Raw genomic sequence first — 21,957 nt, 5'->3', positions numbered from 1 at the left:
GACACTCAGATACATTTTATATGTGTTTATTCCATTATTTCTTTCAGTTCCAGCCTTATTTTCACTTGACTGGATTAATTTCTTCAGCTCTGTTTCCCTGGAAAGACACATAAACTCCTTTTTATCATATAAATCAGAATGCTAAAAAGACATGCCCCAGTAGAAGGACTGTTAAGAGTTTAACACTACTTTGAAATAGTATACTGTAAATGATCTTCTTATCTTTTTTCTAACAAAGTTTGGTAAAACATTGGTAAAATAGCGAGTTCCAAAAAAGGTCACAATCTGTCAAAGCCTTAGTTGGAAGTTTCTAAAATACTTCAGTCCAGTTTATGTACTCAATTTAGCTACAGAAATCAGAAACTCAGTGGAATTTGATGTGACATTGTGTGCCGATTACTGCAAAAAAAAAACCCAACAGTGTTTGAAAACAACAACAAGAAAAAAAAACACTCATCAACAACAGATTCTCAAGCAATGACATCCTTCTTTCTCTCCAGTCTCAGGGGAAGGACATAGAACTGTCAAATTCCAGGAAGCCATTTTCCAGAGCGCCATAACCGTTCATCTTCTTGAGCTTCAGCTGGTCAGGGCTGCTCTGCACCAGAGGTTGGATGACAGGTTCTTTGGAGGAAAACATCTGACTTATCTCCATGAAGGTCTTGTTCTTAGTCTCGGGGATAATGAAGTAGACATAGCCCGCCACCGAGAGACAGATCCCACAGAAAATCAGGTAGCAGAAAGCTCCAGCAGACATCTGCACAAAGGACAAGCAAACAGTTTTTCACTCAGGGGAGAACCGGGAAAAGTTGTAGGTCCTTCTGAGAGAATCCCATTTCTCTAGGTCACCCCCTTTCATGAAGCACTTGGAAACATTTCTTCCCTTTGTCATACACTTTGCTGCGATATCTTGCATTTTTAAGTTCTACTCAAAAAGAATGTAAAGCTCCAGGCACAGTTATTCAACTGGTGGGGAGCATCCACTGATTTTTAATCATACTGAATTCAGGTTAGCATTAAAAATGCAAACCTTCAGTGGAGCACAGTGATAATATTATTTACATTAATATATGCACACATCCCCCCTGCATGACAGAACCACATGAAGACTTGATAGTTCCCAAATTAGATCTTTGGTTATTGTGTCATAAGTGGGACATGGGGAATCTGTTTAGATGTGAGATGCTTAAACCAAAATTTGTCTTAATTCCACTAGATGGCACTATGCAGCCTGCTGAAGAAAAAAACCTCAATCAGTAAAAGCAGGTGTTTTTACCTCCAGACAGACTGAAACACAAGTAGGTCTACTGTATATTATGCTGAAGATAAAACCTTCATTATAATATTATATTCCTTAATTGTTGCATAAATATTTTTCTTGGTATGATAAAACAGGAAAAGTGTTACTCAGACAACGTGGAACTACTGTGCTCCTGAATCTACTCAAAGATGACATTGCAGCCTTATTTTTGCTTCCCATACCAAACATTACTTCACTGCGCTTCTGACAAAAACCCTTAATCTGAATAAATCGGAAATAAAAAAGGACAAAGAGCAAGCATGAAAGTAAATAACTTAAATGTGCAGCCTAGAACTTTAAAAAAGGCAGATTTTCTTTGCAGCTGGAGCAAAGTTAGCTTTTTTCTGAAGGGAATTCAAACTTGCTGATTCTTCACAACCAGATATAAACAACTTAAAACTAATTACAGGATTAGTGCATACCAGGCCACAATACCCCCTCTGAAAACAAATGCAGTGGCTTTTAAGCTTTTAATTCTTCTACTGTTTGTCTACCTCTATTTTAGAGCAGGGTTGGGGGGGGGGGGGGGGGTTATGTGTTAGTTTTGAGTAGGTAAACACGCAGCCAGCACAAGCCAGCGAGACCCATGGGATTCCTCCTTACTTGCAGGAAGGGGAAGACGAAGCCGACAGTGAAGTTGGAGATCCAGTTGAGCGAGCCGCCCACGATGTAGGCCGCAGGGCGGTGGGACTGCTTGAACAGTTCGGCCGTCATCAGGAAAGGCACACCGGCTGCACAGATGGAAGGCAAACACCACTGTTCACACATCTATAGGGCTTCTGAAGGAAACGGTTTCAAAGTCTGGCTGTCGTTTCTAGGTTTCATCAGGCAATTTAGCTCCCCCCCAACATTGGTCACTTTGGTCTCATGTTAAAATAACTGTCACCTGTGATTCCATGGGATTCCAAGAAACTCACTGAAGGGTAATCTTTAGGAGGTGCAATGCCTTCTATTGTATTAGAAGCCAGTGAGAAGAATTGCTAGCTATCTGCTGACTTGGAGGAACTTACAGTATATCATCTTTCTTCATCATTTCACTCTTTATCGACGGAAACTCCAAAGACAGTGCATGCAATTGTGATTGTATGAATATGTTCAAATTATTGCATACATAGCATTCTGTTGATATTTTAGTTACAGTGTATAGTTTGCAAAATAAACGCATAGATATACAGATGAAAAATAAATTATCTGAAAAAATGCATTATTAAACTACTTTTGAGAAGAATCATACTTTAATACATTAGTGATCAGGAATACAACAATAATAATAAAAACAGTTTAATGAGCTACTTGTTTTCTCTGTATGCTGAAACTACAGATGGTTCCAATGCTTAACTTCTAATCCCTTTTGGTTACAACTGAAAAATAAGCAGACACGAGGTGTTTTTTCAAACCTAATGAGTTTAGGAACAAGCGAAGATGCCACTTCATTATTTGTGCATGATAATTGAGAGAAGAAGCTTAATGTAGTCAAATTTATAAGGAACCCAGTCCGATATTCATTGTTCATGCAGGATTTTGTCTTAAAAAGTCATATTCATCATTGTTTATGAACAATGAGCCATAAAAATCCTAATTAAAGATGTAATTACAGCGATAGAAATTCTCGACTGAGAATGAATTATAGATTTGTTAGAGGGTCTGATAATACATCAATTGTGTAAACCACTCAGGCTCCCATTTATCATTTTTATACAGAGCTAATGCACTTCAGCTATTCTTTATATTCCAACTTTTTCCCCATAGGAAATGTTTAAAAAGGCAGGATGCTATTTTGGACTCTTTCTTCAGAAGACATCAAAATAAAGGGACTTCTCCAATTTCTGACCACAGCTATAAACATCTGGAAGGTATCTGCATTCAAACAACCTCAGTAATTTGAAGAACATAATTCTGCTTCTTAATAAGTTATGCTACCCTTAACGAATGGTATCATAAGTTAAAAAGGCACCAACAATCCTATAAGACTTGTAGAAACATAAACGTGAGGTAAGAAATCTATGAAGAAAACCATGCTAGAGAACAGCAGAATTAAGCAGATATGATAGATACTTGGCCATTTCTGATGACCATACCATCTTCATGAAAAGAACAGGCCTCATATTCCTTCTCAGCTGGATATGGTTTCATGTCTCAATGGTGCCTACACATTTTGCAGATCTCTAAAACCCCTGTCTTCCAGATTAATGGTAATGGTATGTGTTGGCACGGCACATAAGAAACATCCATGAATGAAGTTTGGATTCTCTGGAAAAGGCAACAGAAACAGGCTACTTTAAAAGAAAGCTAGAAAAACCCGATTCATTCCTCCATATTGCTATTGTTACTGTACATGTGCATATAGAATCAAAATACGGAAGGCATGTTCATGTTCACGACTGTCACCAACCTGGACCAATGCAGAACCCTGCGATGATTCCCACCACACAGGCCACGCTGACATAGCGCATGAAGGACAGATAGGTCTGGCAGCATGCAAACAAAATGGGACAATGAAGAGCAGATTACTAACATAACATGGTGAGGACAAACTGTCTCAAACGTAAAGACTGTATGGCATCTTTACAAACCTGTATAGCACGTACATCATACCAAACACTAGAACATAATTCCTGGAAGTGCTCTCAACAAAAGACTGCAGTTATCATGTCTCAGTCTCACAGCCTACTGTATTACTACCAGTTACAGTCTTGGATAATGTTCAGTGAAACTGAACTGTACAGACAACAAAGCTGAAGTATTGAGCCAGTAAGGTAAGCACTATTATGATGTCTGTGCCTCCACATTGTTGGAAAGGAACATCATTTTTCAAACTTGTATCCTCCCTGGGATACATCTCCAATATAAACAAGAACCAAATCACTATAATAGCTCAAGATCTACACAAGACATGGGCAGACCTCACCACTGCAGGATTTTAAAGAGCACACCTGCCATAAGAAGACATACCTGTAAGACCAAGGAAATCGTGATCCCTGCGCAGCAGATTCCCATGAAACCGAAGCCACCAATCATTAATGGTCGCCTCCCGAGCCTTTCAATGGTGAAGCACTGTGGAAAGGGAGCAGCATGGGGGGAATGCCAGTGAGGGAGATTCACTTTGAAGAACAAATACTATCCAGCCCCTTAGCCATTTCATGGTGTACAGTTTTCATCAAAGACAGAGTGAATTAATGAGCAGACCTCATTTTCAAAGAAACACGTTGTCTGAAGTTATCAATGACCAGAAAACTTACAAATCTGTGCCACTTCAGCACAGCTCCAACCTGAAATTAAACTTCCATATTACGGATTGACTGAGAATTGAGAGGCTACTGTACCACCTTAAAAAAAAACAACAACAACTCAAAGCGATCATGACAGGAAAAAAAAAAACTTGCGTTTTAGCTTAAAACTTTTATTTTCCTAATGGAATAGAAATAAAAAATAAGAATGAAAAACCAAAAGGAACGTGATAACTTAAAGGAAGCAAAAAGATGACAGCAGAAAGAATTGCTGTAATTTTATAACCAATCTCCTGGCCTCCTTGGGGTGCCATTTACCTCCCCACTGAGGGCCAATCGACACTGACGGAGCTATGAGTTCTCATGACTAACTGCGGTCCTGCTATTGTACTCCAATGCTAAAAGCCGACTCACAAACAGGCACTCCCCAGATCTGAGAGAGAGAAATAAAGACGGCTCCTCAAGCTTGTCCTCTATTATGTTTATGAAAGGTGGGGCAAGGAAGGGGAGGCAGTCACTCCTGGGATGAAACGAGACACATCGCTCTCCCTAATAGATGTCTAATCTAATTCAGGGTTATATAGCTTTGGCCAGCAACTCCTGAAATTCCAATACACACAGGGTAAAGTGAAGTATATTAAAGATTACCAGAACAGGCCTACCTGTCTTTGGAGACAGCACTGGAGACTCTGGCCCATCATATTTATATATGTCTCTTGTTAAAGTCCCTGTTAACAACAGTTTTAGGGGTTTGCTCGAGTTATTGAAGGGGTTGAATGCAAGTTTTAGATGAAGAGAAGTGGCTTGAGGATTTTGGATCAATAAACCGGGATTGAGATGAGCTGAAAGGCCACTTGCCTTTTATAACCTCTCTATAGTTCTTGAGTTTTTATTTTAAATCACATTTTTAGTCCTTGTCAAAATCCCACCGCTGTTTCTCATGAAAACCTATATCCATTTCATCCTGATTCCTGAACCAAGCCTCTTTGTTGTGGAGTGGCAAAAATGCTGGATTCGATTGAATCAAAACTGTTAATGCTATAATGCTCCAAACAGCAGTTGAAATACATAAGGTCCCTTCTCAATCCAATATTCCAAGATTAAAATAAGTCATATGTCACACTCACCCCTATAAGTCCTGCGATGACCTCAATTGCTCCTGTTCCTACTGTTGTGTATTGGATCTGAGGCCTGGGAATCCCAGCATTCTCAAAGATGGCATTGGTGTAGAACCAGATCTGAAAGAGGAAAGAGACTCAATGAATTTTAGGCTTGCAGTTCTAACAGGGGAAATATTTCAGGGGGGGGCTGCAGAAAGGTTTTCTGGAACATCATTGTCCAAGTTAGCAAGAAAGAACACTCGCTCTTATATAGCCCAATCAAAAAAAAACTAATTGCAATATACGCCGCTGATTAATGCTGGCCGTGACTGTAGCTTCCATAATATCAGTGACACTAAACAAAGTGCCTTCACAGTACCACCTAAACCAACTGAAGGAAACAGATTAAAATGGAGTGGATAATAGTCACTGTGAAAATCAAAAATCTAAAAAATGCCTATCACATGCTGCCTAATAAAGGTACTATAAAATGCCAGATCTAAATATAGTGAAGAAAGGAATGAATGGAGGTCAGTTATGTTTTGTTATGAAGCTCTCAATGTTTTTTTAAACTGGTTAGAGGATTTTCTAGATCACTGAACCGTTTCAAGCAAGCTTGACTCCTAAGTGGTCTGTGTGGTACCCTCTGCTTTCCTTTCATGTCCCGAGACTAGGACAGCTCCCATTCGTAGCTCAGCTGTAGCCGGTGCGGAGTCTTACTGCATCGATGCCAGACAGCTGCATGCCAATGTTGATGACGACGATGGAGACGACCTGCCAGCGCACAGAGGTGTCCAGAATAAGATGCCACACTGACACAGTGTTCACCGTGGAGAGTGAGCGCTGCTCCTCCTGCATCTCCTCAATTTCTGCCTGGATGTTACACTTGGCACGATACCATTTCAGGGCTGCAGGGGGCAACAGGCACCAAAGTGAAAACTACGCACCAGTCCGGATGTCATGACAATGTAATAATATCCCGACCAAAAAACAAACAGAACTACTATGCTTGGGGAAAAAACACTAGCTATTCTTCTTATTTATATATAGGGGGTATAGCTCAGTGGTAGAGCATTTGACTGCAGATCAAGTGGTCCCCTGTATCCTGATTGTTTGGGGGCGCCGTATAAATGGCTGACCCTGCGCTATGCTCCCAGGCTTCTCTCTCCCTGCCTGGAGAGCAAGCTGGGGTATGCGAAAAGACAAATTCCTAATGCAAGAAATTGTGTATGGCTAATAAAGTGATCTTCTTTTTATACCGTTCCTAGTAAAGGTGAACTCCAGCGCAGGCACAGTACAGCTTTTCTTGCCAGGTGTTTCCATTGTTCACCCATCATTGGAAAGTCATCAGAAAGTCACGCACCCTGACAAGGGCCGTGGCAAACTAGAGCCCATACCAGAAGCATGAGGCACAAGATAGCATTGCACCCTGGACAGAGTACCAGTCTAGCACAGGGCGCATGCATACACAAGCACACATGGATGATTTAAAGACAACAATTGTTTGTTGGGGGACAGGAGGAGGAAACCAAAGCACCTAGAAGAAACCCAGGCAAAAAACTCACAAGGAATCTGTATGAATCTGGTCTATAATCAAACCCAGGAGCCATGAGACAACAACACTAACCATCACACTGCTATGCAGATGCAGGAGTTTCAATTATATCCTTATAAGGCAGTTAAAGAAAAAGTATTGCATCTTTGCGGTAAGAGAACATTATTGTAGTTCACGTAGGTAGCTGCATCAGCATGCGTAGGCTGCAAAAGAACAAGTAACAGGTTTATTCCATGGTGAAAAGAGAAGAAAAGAAACAACGTTTTGGCTGTGGAGCCTTCTTCTTCTGGCTGTGGACCCAAAGAAAGCTCCATGGCCGAAACTTTGTATTTCTTTTCTTCTCTTTTCAAGCATGGAATAAACCGTTACTTGAACATTACTGTAGACCATTAGTGAAACATCTACTTATATTTAAATAAAAAAAAACAAAATAATTTCAGCATTTTGTTGTAATGCTGTTCAAATTACACAAAAGCAAAAATTCAGTTAAATCTGACTGCAAAACAAAATCTGCCTCTTATGTCTATTTACAAAAAGAAGTTCTGGAACACATCAGTGACAAGACCAAAAGCAGAACACAAAACTTATTTTAAACAATATTGATGTAAAGCGTTTACAATTTCATCCTCATGCTCATTTTAAATCTTAATTTACTTATCAGCCAGAGAATGTGTTGCTCAATGGTTTTGCACAATGATTTATTACAAAGTCAATTAGGAGTCTCATTCTGTTTTTTTTTTTACTCCCAGGATTACTGCAAGCTCTTTCTAGCCATACTCCACAATGAATGATGAGGTTGACTGATTTTAAAGCCACTAGTAAAGCCTCTTTTCTGGAGACAGAATGGAATATTACCAATTAATTTACCATTATGACCTTGAAGAAGAAAGTCTAAAGCCAAGAGCATTTAAAAGTCAACAGAATATGGTGCATTCTGGAAATGGCTCAATGGGACTGAATACAAAAAAGGTTTAGTTTGAAAGAAAAAAAAATGTGAAACCTACCTAAGTCACAGTGTGACAATAATGGTACTTTTAATGTGATAGTTAGCTATTAACCATTCAAAAAATAAGGGCATTTATGGAATACATCTGCAGTACATTACTGTTATTGCTTAGTAAACATGTCCAGAGCACATCAGAACATCGTAAGGTTTCATATGAGACTTAAGAGATATGAGACTCCACAGCCTCACTAGAAAAGCTTAAACAATAATTAGAACAGCAATTTTTTTATATTAAAGTATAGAAAGAGCTTACCATGAATCAGCCAATTGTCAAATGTTCACTGAAAATGTATCAATTAATGTTAAGTAAAGAAAACGTTCATAAGCCATTTTCATCCAATTTTCCATGTAATTTGTGCTTTTGTGACAAGGCATTTCCTCACCAACTCTTTGCATCTTTTTATCTAAACATCAACAGATGTCACAAAGTCCCAGAAAAGTAGCTGATGGCCTGTATTTTAAAATTTGATCAGGTGAACAAGTTCCAATATATTTATGAAATAACTGACGCCAGTATAAGAAAGGTTACAAACAAAAGGATGCAATTCAGCAGTTAGTACAGATAGCTAATTGATCCAAGGATCTCATCCAGCTGTTGCTTGGCATCAGGTTCAATAGCACGGCTGGGCAGCGAGTTCCATACTCCCACAGCCCTGGGCGAACTCCTGCTTCGAGAACTTCAGGCAAGGGGTGAGTTATAAGGAGAGCAGAGTGGAGGAGCTGGGCCTGTATGCTGTGTTCCTCCCACCGGACTGCTCTTACCTGTGATAGTGGCGTGGACATTGTGCTTCTCTATCAGCAGGTATCGAGGACTTTCGGGGAACCAGGGCAGAAGTAACAGCTGAATGAAAGTGGGAGCTACCACAATGGAGAGGAACAGGGGCCAGTGCTCTTCCTGCGAACATTCAGCACACAAACCTGCTTCAGCATCACGATACGCGCACTCCAGACATGACATTTGGATGATATTGCCTTCTATTGACGTAACGACATTAATAGGTCACATTCCATAACACAAAACTGCAAATGTACACAACTTTGAAAATATACAAATTATTGTATGCCAGATCTATCTTGTTTTTAATGTTGGTCTGTCTAAGTGACAGTAAAAAAAGCCTAAAGCAAAATAATTGGGTAATAACAGTTTGCAAGGGAAAAAAACATTCTGTTCAGTGAAACCTAAAAGACAGGTTGTCCCTTGTTGGTCTTGGTTGGGCAACACTGAAGAGATATTTTAAACTTAATGTAAATTCCTTTTTTCAATTTTCTATGTATTGCAAGACCAGTCCCCATGAAGTTCCATTAGCTTGAACATGAAACTGTTATGAATAAGTTTTCTATATCTCCACTTACAAACACTCAGCATCTCCTGGAGAATCTCGAGTTGTTTGTACAACCCCAACTTTCAGTTCTAACTACTCCTCGCTTTAGCCCCGTGCCTAACCGTTACCCAAACCATACCTTAAAACAGGCCTGAAATTTCAAACTACACTCAAACTAAGATAATCACAGAGACTTTTTCAGGGCACAAATCAGAAAAGTCTTTAGATGACAATCATTTATATACTGTATACCTTTCCAAGCAGCTCATGGAGACCCAGGACCTGTGCCATGAAAACACCCACACAGATGAAGATGCTGGGCATGAGACCCAGGAAACCTCGCAGATTCTTTGGAGCAATCTCTCCCAGGTACATGGGTACCACACTCAGAGAAATCCCTGTAGGGAGGAGGGGATTCATCACATGTAACTTTCACAAGACTCAGTCTGGCTTGGAACACCTTTCAAAATCCTGTGATTTAACTATGCAGAAACTTGTTAAATTAATTACTTCTATCACTTAAGCAAAGAGTTTGACTGCTCCTTCTCCTACACAGAATACAGATACCCAATTCAAAACAATTCTAACAAACTTTAAAAAATTGTCTTTGATAGCATTTAAAAACGGAACGTGACCTTTTAATATACAGTACATACAGGCATAAAAACAGAGAAAAATTAGTATTGGTTATTCCTATCTTTACATACAGTAGCTGTACATAATCCATACTAAAGGAGTGTATCTTAGTATAATTGTTTTCCTGACCTACAAGACCAAGCAAGACAAGTCTGCTTTATATTAATAACAGGGCTTCAGTTAGTGATACTTTCATATAGACTTTACCACAGTTCATGACATTCACTAAACCAGTTAAATAATAATTTAAATGCACTTTTCAAAGATATAGGTAAGTTCCACATAACAAAACTCACTGCAGAGATTATTCAAGCACTTCCGAACTGTTTGAAGAGTGAGGCCCACAAGTACCTGAATGTATCCCAGTAATGAAACGTCCTATAATAACCATTTCCGGAGAGCCACAGATCCGACTGAAGCCCATCAGAGCCCCTGAAATGAACACTAGTGCTGTGGAGTTCACTAGTGTCCCTTTCCTGCCGAAAGACAGGAGATTCTGTGAGAGGTATAAGTGTTCTTAACATCATGTACTGTCAGCTAAATGCAAAGTTCTCATCAGGTACAATTAAGGGCATTGAGGAGTTGTTCATGAAGAAAATCAATGGATCCGGACTGTTAGAGTAAAACCCTGAGTGGATCATTCCATGGGATCTGGACTGCGAGAGAAAAAACCAAGAGCAGATCATTCCATGGGAAATCTAGTGGAAATCTGATCCAGTCCGGGTTTTACTCTAGCACTCCGGATCCAGTTGAAGTCTGATCCAATCCAGGTTTTACTCTAGCAGTCCGGATCCACTGAAAATATGATCCAGTCCGTGTTTTACTCTAGCAGTCCGGATCCAGTAGAAGTCTAATCCAGTCCGGGTTTTACTCTAGCAGTCCAGATCCAGTTGAAGTCTGATCCAGTCCGGGTTTTACTCAAACAGTCTGGCTCCACTGAAAATATGATCCAGTCTAGGTTTTTCCTCTAGCAGTCCGGATCCAGAAAAAGTCTGATCCAGTCCGGGTTTTACTCTAAAAGTCCAGATCCACTGAAAATATGATCCAGTCCGGGTTTTTCTCTAACAGTCCGGATACAGTAGAAGTCTGATCCAGTCCGGGTTTTACTGTACCAGTCCGGATCCAGTAGAAGTCTAATCCAGTCCGGGTTTTTCTCTAACAGTCCGGATCCAGTAAAGTCTAATCCAGCCCGGGTTTTACTCTAACAGTCCGGATCCATTGGAAGTCTGATCCAATCCGGGTTTTACTCTAACAGTATAAGTCTGATCCAGTCCGGGGTTTACTCTAACAGTCCGGATCCACTGAAAATATGATCCAGTCCGGGTTTTACTCTAACAGTCCGGATCCAGTAGAAGTCTAATCCAGCCCGGGTTTTACTCTAACAGTCCGGATCCATTGGAAGTCTGATCCAATCCGGGTTTTACTCTAACAGTATAAGTCTGATCCAGTCCGGGGTTTACTCTAACAGTCCGGATCCACTGAAAATATGATCCAGTCCGGGTTTTACTCTAACAGTCCGGATCCAGTAGAAGTCTAATCCAGCCCGGGTTTTACTCTAACAGTCCGGATCCATTGGAAGTCTGATCCAATCCGGGTTTTACTCTAACAGTATAAGTCTGATCCAGTCCGGGGTTTACTCTAACAGTCCGGATCCACTGAAAATATGATCCAGTCCGGGTTTTACTCTAACAGTCCGGATCCATTGGAAATCTGATCCAGTCCGGATCCCATGGAATGATCCAGTTTTTCTGTAACAGTCCCGAACCACTGGAAGTATGATCCAGTCCAAGTTTTACTCTCACAGTCTGGATCCCACGGAATGGTACTGATAGTAGCTTACCTCCCAAACCTGGTAACCAGCACGCCCACTAGCAAGGAGCCCAGCAGGCCCCCAATGGCAAACACTGACACCGTCAGAGAATACATCAGTGTCAGGGACTCCTCACTCAGGCCGCTGCCATTACGATTCACAACCGAGCGGTTGTAAAAGTCTTTAATGTACTAAAAAGAAAAGCAGATTCATTTAAAGTAACAACGATACCAGCAGACAGATATAGAGTTCTCCTAATGTAGGCTTGCATAGTCCAACAGCTGCATGACAATGTGCAGGGAATTGGATACATGCAGAGATTGAACCTCAGGAAACATATGACATGTAACAGCTCTTATGCACTTCTGCATGATGACATCAGGGGCGCCAATTATACTGGCATTGGTGGTGTTAATAATTATCTATATTAACTTATGTATGTGTGCCACATTTTACAGCTTCATGGTATAGTTTCATGATAGAGTTGTTCTAATAGACCAATTATTTTAGAATACCCTATATATAACAGATAGGTAAAACAGAACAAAAATAGACAAGGTTTCTATTCTGTTGGAATAGGAGCTGTCTTCATTCTGGAAACTTCATTACAGAAGCTAAAATAGATACTTATGGATGTGTGAGAACTCAGGTGGTTTGCTTGGGGCTTTGTAATTATTCCAAAATTAGAGAATGGACATTATGCTGTACAATAATTTTTCAACACATCAGAGAAACTAGTTTTGACTGTAATGGGAAATCCCCCAAATCCTATTTTTTAAAAATGTCAGAAATGGATGCATTATCAGGATGTGTTATTTTTAATGCAGACATGCCAGCTCACTTGTGAAGGCTGTGTGTAAATGATTGGTACAAAAATCAATTCATTGTTGAACACAAATGTAATAAGCTGGTCTCAAAACAATGGCAATCTGAGACAGAATTCAATGTGCTAACTGCATAATTTCTGTTTTATATCAATGTTCTGGGAATAGCTTAATGTTACTAGTTTGTCCAGCACATTAGAAAACAAGAGATACTGGGGATGTTTAGACAGAATGCAGAGGCTATGACTTGCCTCATTAAAGGATATCTGAAATTTCAGCCACTGGGGCAAGATTGTTTAAATCAACATGTAATATTTCTCACATTTACACACTTGTTTAATGGTACAGATCTGAAATTTCTTCCATAAACCCAGGCTTAGATCAAAATTATGTACAGTATCCCATAAGAATCACACACGCTGATTTAATCAGGCAAGGGAAGCTTTCAACATTTCACCAAATTTTCACCATCACCTGCAATTCAATCTTCAGAAATATTGCCAATTCTCATTGGGGTCTTCTTTTCCACAAACTCTGTCTAAATCATTAGTAGTTGGATCCAATCACAAAGGATTTCTTCTTAATTTACAGAAACACCAGAATCAGAGCCAACTGAAAGAGAGTCCTGTGCATGTGACCCCAGTCTCTCTATCCCAGACTATTCCAGGACACAAAGTAATGAAATTCCAGAGCTGTGTCTTTTTTATACATCATCTTACTCTAGTTAATGAATCAACACAGTGTTGGGAAAATGTAGCACAGCACACTTAATTCATCAAGGGTTTCAGTGTCTAAGCTGAAGAACTGAAGAACTACACAACATTCATTTTATTTGATTAGGTCAATTTTATGATGGACTGTGGGGCTCTTCTTGGTCTGAATGATGAGCAGTTAATTCTATTGGAAAAACATTAACAGACTTTTTAAACTGTGGACACAAAGTTCTTTCACACAATACTCGGAAACCCACAGAGAGGAGGTCCACAAAAAAGTTCTCAAAGAGATATGTTTGTGGAGGGAGGGATAATTAATGTTGAAAATACTTTATAGAGATCAGGTCTGCTCACAGGATTGTAGCATTCAGTCTGAATTAGCCCACTCCAAATAGGTGGACAGAAAAAGTGGAAAAACTTAAGAAATGTCTAAAACAATTCCTAAAAAGAAGTTACGGACATTAAAACAACAGGTTTTTCTTACATATTTCAATAAAATTCCACAAATTAAAAGTGGACTGAAATTAGCTGTGACCTCAATGTGCTGCATTCTGTACATCATCCTTCTCCAATTAAAAGGATCAAGGATGTCTGACTAGATTACGTTGTTAGGCACTTCTTTTTAAGTGTTGCTTAGAATTTGATTCTTCCTTCTTCTTTGGAAAAAGAAAAAAAAAATCCAGGCTAATATTTCAGACGTTACACTAAAACCCTACTTTAGTCAGTTGTCTTTATTTGGTTCCTCCACATTTTGTACATTGACAATTCTACTGTCGAAACTAGGAAAAAGGGCTTCCTATGAAGAAAAACAGACCTTCACTCTTACGGCTGTATTTGCTTTGCCAGAAGATCAATTTTAGTGGTTGATATCATTACTCACCTCTGCTGGCGAGTTGACCACAGCCAGGTTATAGCCATAGAGCATGGAAGAGCCGAAGGAAGAAAGAAAAGCTACAGCAAGTAGCGATGAGGTGAGGTGCTGGAAATAAAGAACATTTCTGCTCATTCTATCACTTTTAATGGGGTTTGAAGAAAAAAAAAACAAGTAGAGGAAAAAAACTAAGCGGAGAAAATGTCAGAACCCAGAATTTGATGTATTTGTTGACTTTACAAGGGATTTTTTTCAGATGTTAAGTGTACCATACTCTAATTATGTATTACTACAAAGTAATGGCATCATCAGTAAACAGAACAACAAATGGCCTGTGTCAGAGAACTTGGAGGTTCTTTAAACAAGATTTTCTTTTAAAAATTGAGAAGCTCATTTATCTATATTTTACACCCTTTTAACATGGATAGTTCTACTGTTCATCAGCCCAGAAATCCCTGTACTGTGTATGTAGAAAGCAAACCTGTACATGCTATTTATTGTTGTTTATTTCTTGATGTTATATGCGTTGAAAAGGCAAGTCTTGATGTTTTGTAAATAATTCCCCATTTCTCCCCCTCTTCAGAAAGCTTATACTTCAAGAATGAAACTTTTGTACATTAGCCAACAAGAAGCAAACATTAAAAAACAACAACATCCAAAACAGTAACCTTACCTCTCCAAATATTTTCATTTCTTTTAAAAATAAGAGGAAAAGCATTCATCTTTCTCGACTTTAATGATCCATATTGGTTGTGCGCTAAGCACTATACAGTGCCAGAGACACACAATGTCAGTCCTTCAGTTTTAGGTAACGAGATGTGTTTAAGGAAGCTTTGACCAGAGCTCTGTAAAAAAAGTCTAGGTTGTGCAGACTCTTATTACGTTCTGAGTTAATAAGACTGTTCATTGGCTGTTCCTAGCATACATAATGTTTTTTTTTCTCCCAGGGGAAGCTTTTATTATGGTTTGTTAAACTATTTTGTGACAAAATATTACATGAAAAGCATTAAGACACACAACATTTCCATCTGAATTCTTTCTTTGCATAAGGAAAAAAAAAAACATACAGGAATATAAAGACAAATTTCACAAACATATTTAGCGCCACTTAGTGAAGTTATTTTCTTAAATTAATGTTCGCGAGGAATCTCTTACTCCTCCAAAATATTATTAGGAATCTAAAACTAATGTAGGTGACCTTTTCAAGGTTCTAGGATAAATTATGTCACCTATTTTTAATCATTGGCTTATTGAAGGCAGGTGTTCTAATTTGCAGTATAAATACATGTGGTTCTAGCAAACGTTCACTACCCAATCATAATTAGTCAACAGGGCAAAGGTTAGATAGACATCCAGTTTTTTTAACGGTACATCTTCCACTGAACATCATTTTTAAAGTTTCATACAAAACACTATTGACGCATAACGCTTTCAATCCCAACAGTGTTCTAAGGTACTCTCACTTAGGAGGCAGCTTTTTAAATAGCACAAAGGAAAACATTGTATGTGAGAGAATATACCCAGTAAAGGACACTGGACATTATTGTTTATTCATATAAACAAGAATAAAAGAAACAAGCTGCAAACTACCATTGGAGAGGAACAAAACAAGCATACAGTATATGGGAACAACATTCAACATCAAGAAAACAGCAAACTGCATTTCCTGTATCAACCGTGGCCTGTGCTAAAAATAAAACAAATCAAGACTGCCGACCAAGACATAAAAGGTGAAACGATCAGCAGATCTAGTCTCTTTAATTTTACAGACACCGTGGACATTGGAAATCTACAATGTACAGCTCTGTCATCTTCCCTTGATAAGAGTCTACAGGTAAAGACAGAATTGAACTGGGTATTGACATGAGTGGCCTCACTGACTCTCTGTTCCCTTTGCTTCAGAGATCGTCTGAAGATGGAAAAGAATGTAAAAAGGCCTTTTGTCACCCATTTTAAAAGATTAATTTAAACCAAATTCACAAGAGGTCTCTGCAGATATCCTGCTGTTTCAGAGTTTATACACGGTACCAATGCATAAAAAAGAAAGTGGAAATGCTGGTTTATAAAATGTATAATACTGTAAATAAACTGACTAAATTGTGAGCTTTGGCTGTGCTCCTCTTTTAATGATATAATATGGATTTCCGCAAAAAAACAACAACATTCATTTGGCAACAGAAAACACAGATTTCTTTCCCAAATAATCTTTCAAATTCTTTTCCATTTTTTTATATCTGTGGATTTCTGAAAAAACACCCAAACCTGATAATTTTGTGGAACACCACTAAAAAATGAGGGATGAAATGCTAAATGCTATTCAAAAATAAACTCCAAATAATTGCGAAAAAATACATTTACAACAAAGACGTCAGTTGTATGTTGCTTAAACAGAAATATCTCACACAGGATTTGAAAGGTTTAAAAGAAACACCAAAACTGCTCAGGCTTTCCTAGAATAAAATGAGCCACTTCACTGAAGATAAGGTACAAGTGTTACAAACAAGACTTTAATAATATGGTTTTCTACCTTTTAAGTTGAACTTGTTACTTCTGACATTTTGCTGGTTACAAAGAATGCACAAATTAACAGTTAGCCCTAAGCCGTATTTCATCTGTTTTGACAGAAGTTTACCAACAGGTTTTGTGAGAGTGTTCCAAAAAAAGCTTATTGCTTAGCTCCCAGAAAAATTACATTTCAAGTGGTTTTAAGAGGAATTTTGAATGCTATGCCCCCGTAGAGCTATTAAGTCACTTTGTATGTAACTTTACTATCATAAATTTCTTGATTTACATAACATGGCATTAGTTACACACCACATACACAAAGCAGCAGACATTGTCTGGAATCTTTACTTACTGTACATTATGCATACATTCATTAGGAAGGCTGGTACAAATCACCAGAGTTGAAGCACCGTGGAAATGATAATCCCACAATCTCTTGGCACACTTATTTTAATCTGAAGATTTTTTTAGACATAATATCAGTGCCCAACATAGTGAACCAAGAAAATAAAGAACAGGCCTAAAATTCAAGACATTCTAACTCTGCAACCTCTTAGGGCAAGGTGAAATTGCATATAGCTCAAGTATTAAAAGCACTAAAACGGTAAGCAGACATTCTTTCTCCTAAGCTCTTAAAAGCACCATTGCAATGTTAATGATGCTGCTAAAATGAAGGAAACCAAGCAGCTAATCTTTATTACCACACAAAACTTTTATTTTCCATTATTTTATGACTGTAAAGAGTGCAGTTAAGACAGTATGGGTAAACCAAAAGGACTGTTTCACTTCAACAAACCACTTATACTGTAGTGTTGCAGTGGGAGCAGATCCATCTGGACATTAGAAAGAGCACTCTGGTACCATAATATTTCAGATCAAACTAGTGCCCAGAGTGAAATATTACCGCAATTCCTCAATCAGATATTTAGCCAACGTAATTATTATGTGAGGTCCAATTAGAACCAACCATACTGAAATTCAAAAAAGGAACAAAAAGCACTTCTCAGTTGAAAAAGCCATAAAAAAGAAATAAGATTTCAAACACTTTTTAGGGGGCATGCAATCATTCACAAATCACAGGATTTCCACCACAGGTTTTCATTACACAGATATTACACAGGATCTGTTGTTGACAGCAACTGTCAGCTCTACCCTACTTCTTTCAAAGCAGGCTGCTCTAGCAGGTGTTCAGAGCCAGCTCTGTCGAGGTCAGCTGCTGAACCTACAGAACCTAACCGGGCACTAAACTGCCCCACACATACGGATGTCTTCCAGGTCAAGATACAAATGAATAATGTGAGCCAAATAATTTGGCAAGAAACTGGGATTTCAGTTGTTTTATAGTTTAGCATTTCCTGTCCTTTAGACTGGACTGATGAAAAATGGTTGTCTGGCTTGCTACATTTTAACAACTTTGTCACTGAAATTGTTTTAAAGACTTGTGTAATAGCAAAGAAAGCAAAGGAATGGTTCCAGATTAATGGAGATTTTATTCTTAAGCAAACTGTCAAGGATCTCCATTTCAAGACAATGCATTCCACTTCTGACAGGCTCCTTACATGACCCTACTAAGTATGAATAACACAATTCTGTGAGCTGTCCCTGAACTACTGTTATAATACATATTTCATCATTTTCTAGCTTTTATTATATTGGAATACTGCAGCATACAATTAAAATATTGTTCAAAATGTCCTCAAAATGGCACATCATCTTAAAAACTTGTCTTCAACTCTGGGAAGAAAGTTAATGATTGTTTTGCATGTGATCATTCCATCTGAAGGAAAAAAACCCAAATCGAAACGATGCATTTTTCTAAGGCTTGTAAAGAAAAACGTTCATACAAGGCATGTACTGAAAACTTAATTTACTCTGTAAATGGTTAGATATGGTTACTTACACAGGCACATGTGAGGCCAGACATTAAAACAATGTTGCCTTGTGACAAGCAGTCAATCTTAACTGTGCCGCTAGAGAAAGCATTCTTCACGAGTTCACCAGTGGTCACTGATAAAATCTCTCCAGAACGACTTAATCTGATTAAAGACTGATTGTAAAGACAGAGCAAGAAGTGTTCCCTTTACATAATTTTGTGATTCACGTTAAATAATGTAAAATGATTAATCATTCCCATTGCTGCAACTCAGATGTAGAAGTACAGTAAGCTACTGTACTTCATTAAGAAGCAGTGGCAAGATGCAAAATGATTAATCATTCCCATTGCTGCAACTCAGATGTAGAAGTACAGTAAGTTACTGTACTTCATTAAGAAGCAGTGGCAAGAACTGGAAATAAAACGGGTTTAGTACCTTCAAGAGCAAGTAGGCTCATGTTTTTTGGCAGTAAACAAGGTAATAATAATAATTCCTTACACTTTCATAGCACTTTTCTGGACACTCCACTCAAAGCGCTTTACAGGTAATGGGACTCCCCTCCACCACCACCACCTGGATGATGCGACAGCAGCCAGAGTGCACCAGAACCACACATCAGCTATTAGTGAGGAGGAGAATAGATCAACGAAGCCAATTCATAGACGGGAATTGTTGGGAGCCCACGATTCATAAAGGCCAATGAGAAATCTGGCCAGGACACTGGGGTAACACCCCTACTCTTTTTGAGAAATGCCCTGGGATTTTTAATGACCAGAGAGTCAGGGCCTCAGTTTTACATCTCACCCAAAGAACCACACCTTTTTAAAGTATAGTGTCCCCATTACTATACTGGGGCATTAGGACCCACACAGACCTCAGGGTGAGTGCTCCCTACTGGCCCCACTAACACCACGTCCTGCAGCAACCTTAGCTTTCCCAGGAGGTCTCTCATCCAGGTACTGACCAGGCTCACACCTGTCCAGTTGTGAGTTGCATGGTGATACACTGTAGCAACAAATGCATCACCCACTCATGTCCATAGTGACTCACTGAAGTGCAGAAGTCTGCTGGGTGAGGCACAGCAGCTCCACTGCACAGCAGGTGAGCCAGAGACATGAGAAGTTATCTCATCAACTGAAGTTGGAACTTTAGGTATTTGTAAGATTGCTTAAGATCAAAATGGAATTTACCAGTGCACAGGGGTTAACATTATTAAGGACAGCAATGGGATCTTTTAATGACCAAAGCCCTCAGTTTAATGTCTCATCTGAAGGATGGCATCTCTTTACAACACAGTGCCCCTTGTCACGGCTGCGTTGGTTGGGATATTCTAGTCCAGAGAAAGAAACAGTGTTGCTTACTGCATCACTAACACCACTCACAGTAGCAACCTGTTTTTCTTTGAGGTCTCCCAGGAATGACCAAGCCTTGCCTTGCTTAGCTTTTGAGTTCTCATGAGACAAGGAGAAAACTGCTGTTTGGAACAAGATGTCAAAGATGACAAGGCAGTGCTGAAAGGCTGGAAGACCGGAAGCCTAAATTAGGTCAAGCAAATACCCAAACTGGTGTTTAGTACATACTTACATTAGTGTAGTATTAATAACACCAATATTAATGAAACACTGAAGGTGCTGGAGATCCATCTTTAATGTTTCAAAATATATGTAACATCAGGACCTACAATGTAGAGGATTTAACTCTCGATTTTCTAACAGTAATTATTTGAGATATACTCTACACCCCTGGTGTTGTAGGACCAGTTTGCCCGCAGGATTCTACTCCAACTCGACTCTAAAATAGCTAGTTCCTGGCTTGATCGGACCAGCTGAACAGCTTCTCCAAACTTTCCAGGTGTTGTCATTTTAAGGAGACCAAACTAACCTGCAGATACACCAGCCCGAGTTGGACATCCCGCCTCAAAGTTAATTAACTCAAAGCATTGGAAGGATACTGTGAAATTCCTGGCTGAACACGCGGTCAAACCAGCCCAATTTGAGCCCGGATCAAATAGTATTAATCCGAATATAAAACGTAATATAGGCCTATATATAAAACCCCCAAATTCGACATATACTGTTTTTAACAATATTTCGACAAATACAAAGTAAATCCTACTTAAACATAAAACTGTCTTGATTAGGAAAGACTTTAAGAAGTGCGCGACAAAAGGAAACCCCTCATGTAAATTATTACGAAACCAAGGCATCTGTGAATTTTTATATACTCAACTGGATGTCAAACCAGGGACTATCGACAGGCAAGCCTTTGCAACAGTAGTCGTGGCATGTGCATTATCCATACATACACGTTTCCATCAAAGTCAGAACAATTACAAAAAAAAACACGTAAGCAAAAGGTTAAGCTAGTAAAGTTATATTTAGCTAATTATACCATTATTATACAGGTGGTGTAACCAAAACGCCAAACTGAATAACAAAAATGTTTGCCGATTTCAGTCAAGGAAACTTCTAGCAACAGCGGTAAGACATTATTACAAATTATTATGCTTTACATATGTGAAGGTATTTTTGTTACTATTCACGCATTCTTACAGCTGGGTAATTAATTTTATTAGATTGCCAAGTCATCAAAGCTTCTGATGTCATTTACTTAAAAAGACTGCACCAAAAAAAGAGGTACCCCGCAGTTATGAAAGCATTTAATTCCGATTTGTACCGCGCCACTCAGGTAGACGTTTTGAGACCTGACGAGAGAGAATTGAGTAATTAAGCCTGCTTTGAGTAATAACCTTAACTTACCCCTGTAAGTTTTCCATGCGAAAATATGAACAGTTCTTCTGCCATCTAAAATTCTGTCATTAAACAGAGATCCCCGAACTGGATGCAAAGCAGTAGTGAACGGTAGCTGGAAAAGTGGACAGTTCTCCCAACAAAACTTTAATGCAATTAAAAGCTTCTTGCAATGAGGGGCGTTATGTCGTTGGATTGACAGACGTAAAGAAAGAATGGCTAGCAGAAATAGTTTCAAACCAATCCGCTGTGCCTCCCCCTGAGTACAGTCCCTTCCCAGTAGCTCGTTTGTTCAAATTCGCAGTCCGTTCCGATTAACAAGTTGAAAGGAGACTGGAATCACATGATGGAAGGCAATGTGATTTTTTTTTGGAGAGGGCTAAAATCAATTAACTAAAAATACAAAGCTTTACTCCATTCAGACAGAGGATGTGGAATTAGCAGCAGAGAGATAGTTCACAGGT

At 39.0% G+C, this 21,957-nt stretch overlaps 1 protein-coding gene across 2 annotated transcripts; it reads right to left on the bottom strand.

Moving 5' to 3' along the window:
• Positions 1 to 411: 411 nt before the first annotated feature.
• On the bottom strand, positions 412 to 21,547 carry LOC148834989 (solute carrier family 2, facilitated glucose transporter member 5-like). 2 transcript variants are annotated; one of them, XM_088916360.1, is made up of 12 exons: positions 21,503 to 21,547; positions 14,374 to 14,472; positions 11,987 to 12,147; positions 10,498 to 10,622; positions 9,763 to 9,908; positions 8,951 to 9,083; positions 6,342 to 6,535; positions 5,655 to 5,768; positions 4,253 to 4,354; positions 3,693 to 3,768; positions 1,904 to 2,031; positions 412 to 757 (listed from the first exon to the last, which is right to left on the bottom strand). In XM_088916360.1, exons 1-12 carry the CDS (start codon positions 21,545 to 21,547, stop codon positions 503 to 505), a joined length of 1,578 nt encoding a protein of 525 aa, XP_088772486.1. In that variant the 3' UTR covers positions 412 to 502. The 2 variants fall into 2 exon arrangements, with proteins under 2 accessions (XP_088772486.1, XP_088772487.1); XM_088916361.1 differs by having other exon boundaries at positions 5,655 to 5,765; positions 6,348 to 6,535.
• Positions 21,548 to 21,957: the final 410 nt, after the last annotated feature.

The sequence above is a fragment of the Atractosteus spatula genome, chromosome 5 (assembly GCF_055471065.1).
Source record: "Atractosteus spatula isolate fAtrSpa1 chromosome 5, fAtrSpa1.hap1, whole genome shotgun sequence".
Classification (NCBI taxonomy): domain Eukaryota; kingdom Metazoa; phylum Chordata; class Actinopteri; order Semionotiformes; family Lepisosteidae; genus Atractosteus; species Atractosteus spatula.
The sequence above is the reverse complement of the archived record's forward strand: the minus strand, read 5'-3'. Positions and strand labels throughout refer to the sequence as shown.

Excerpts from the sequence above, each read along its gene's own strand:
- LOC148834989 (XM_088916360.1), bottom strand. The coding sequence starts at position 21,547 with ATGGCAGAAGAACTGTTCATATTTTCGCATGGAAAACTTACAGGG. Across the intron at positions 9,909-10,497 it reads CATTACTGGGATACATTCAG|GGATTTCTCTGAGTGTGGTA; the intron begins GTACTTGTGGGC and ends TCCTCCCTACAG. Across the intron at positions 9,084-9,762 it reads TCCATGAGCTGCTTGGAAAG|GAAGAGCACTGGCCCCTGTT; the intron begins GTATACAGTATA and ends GAATGTTCGCAG.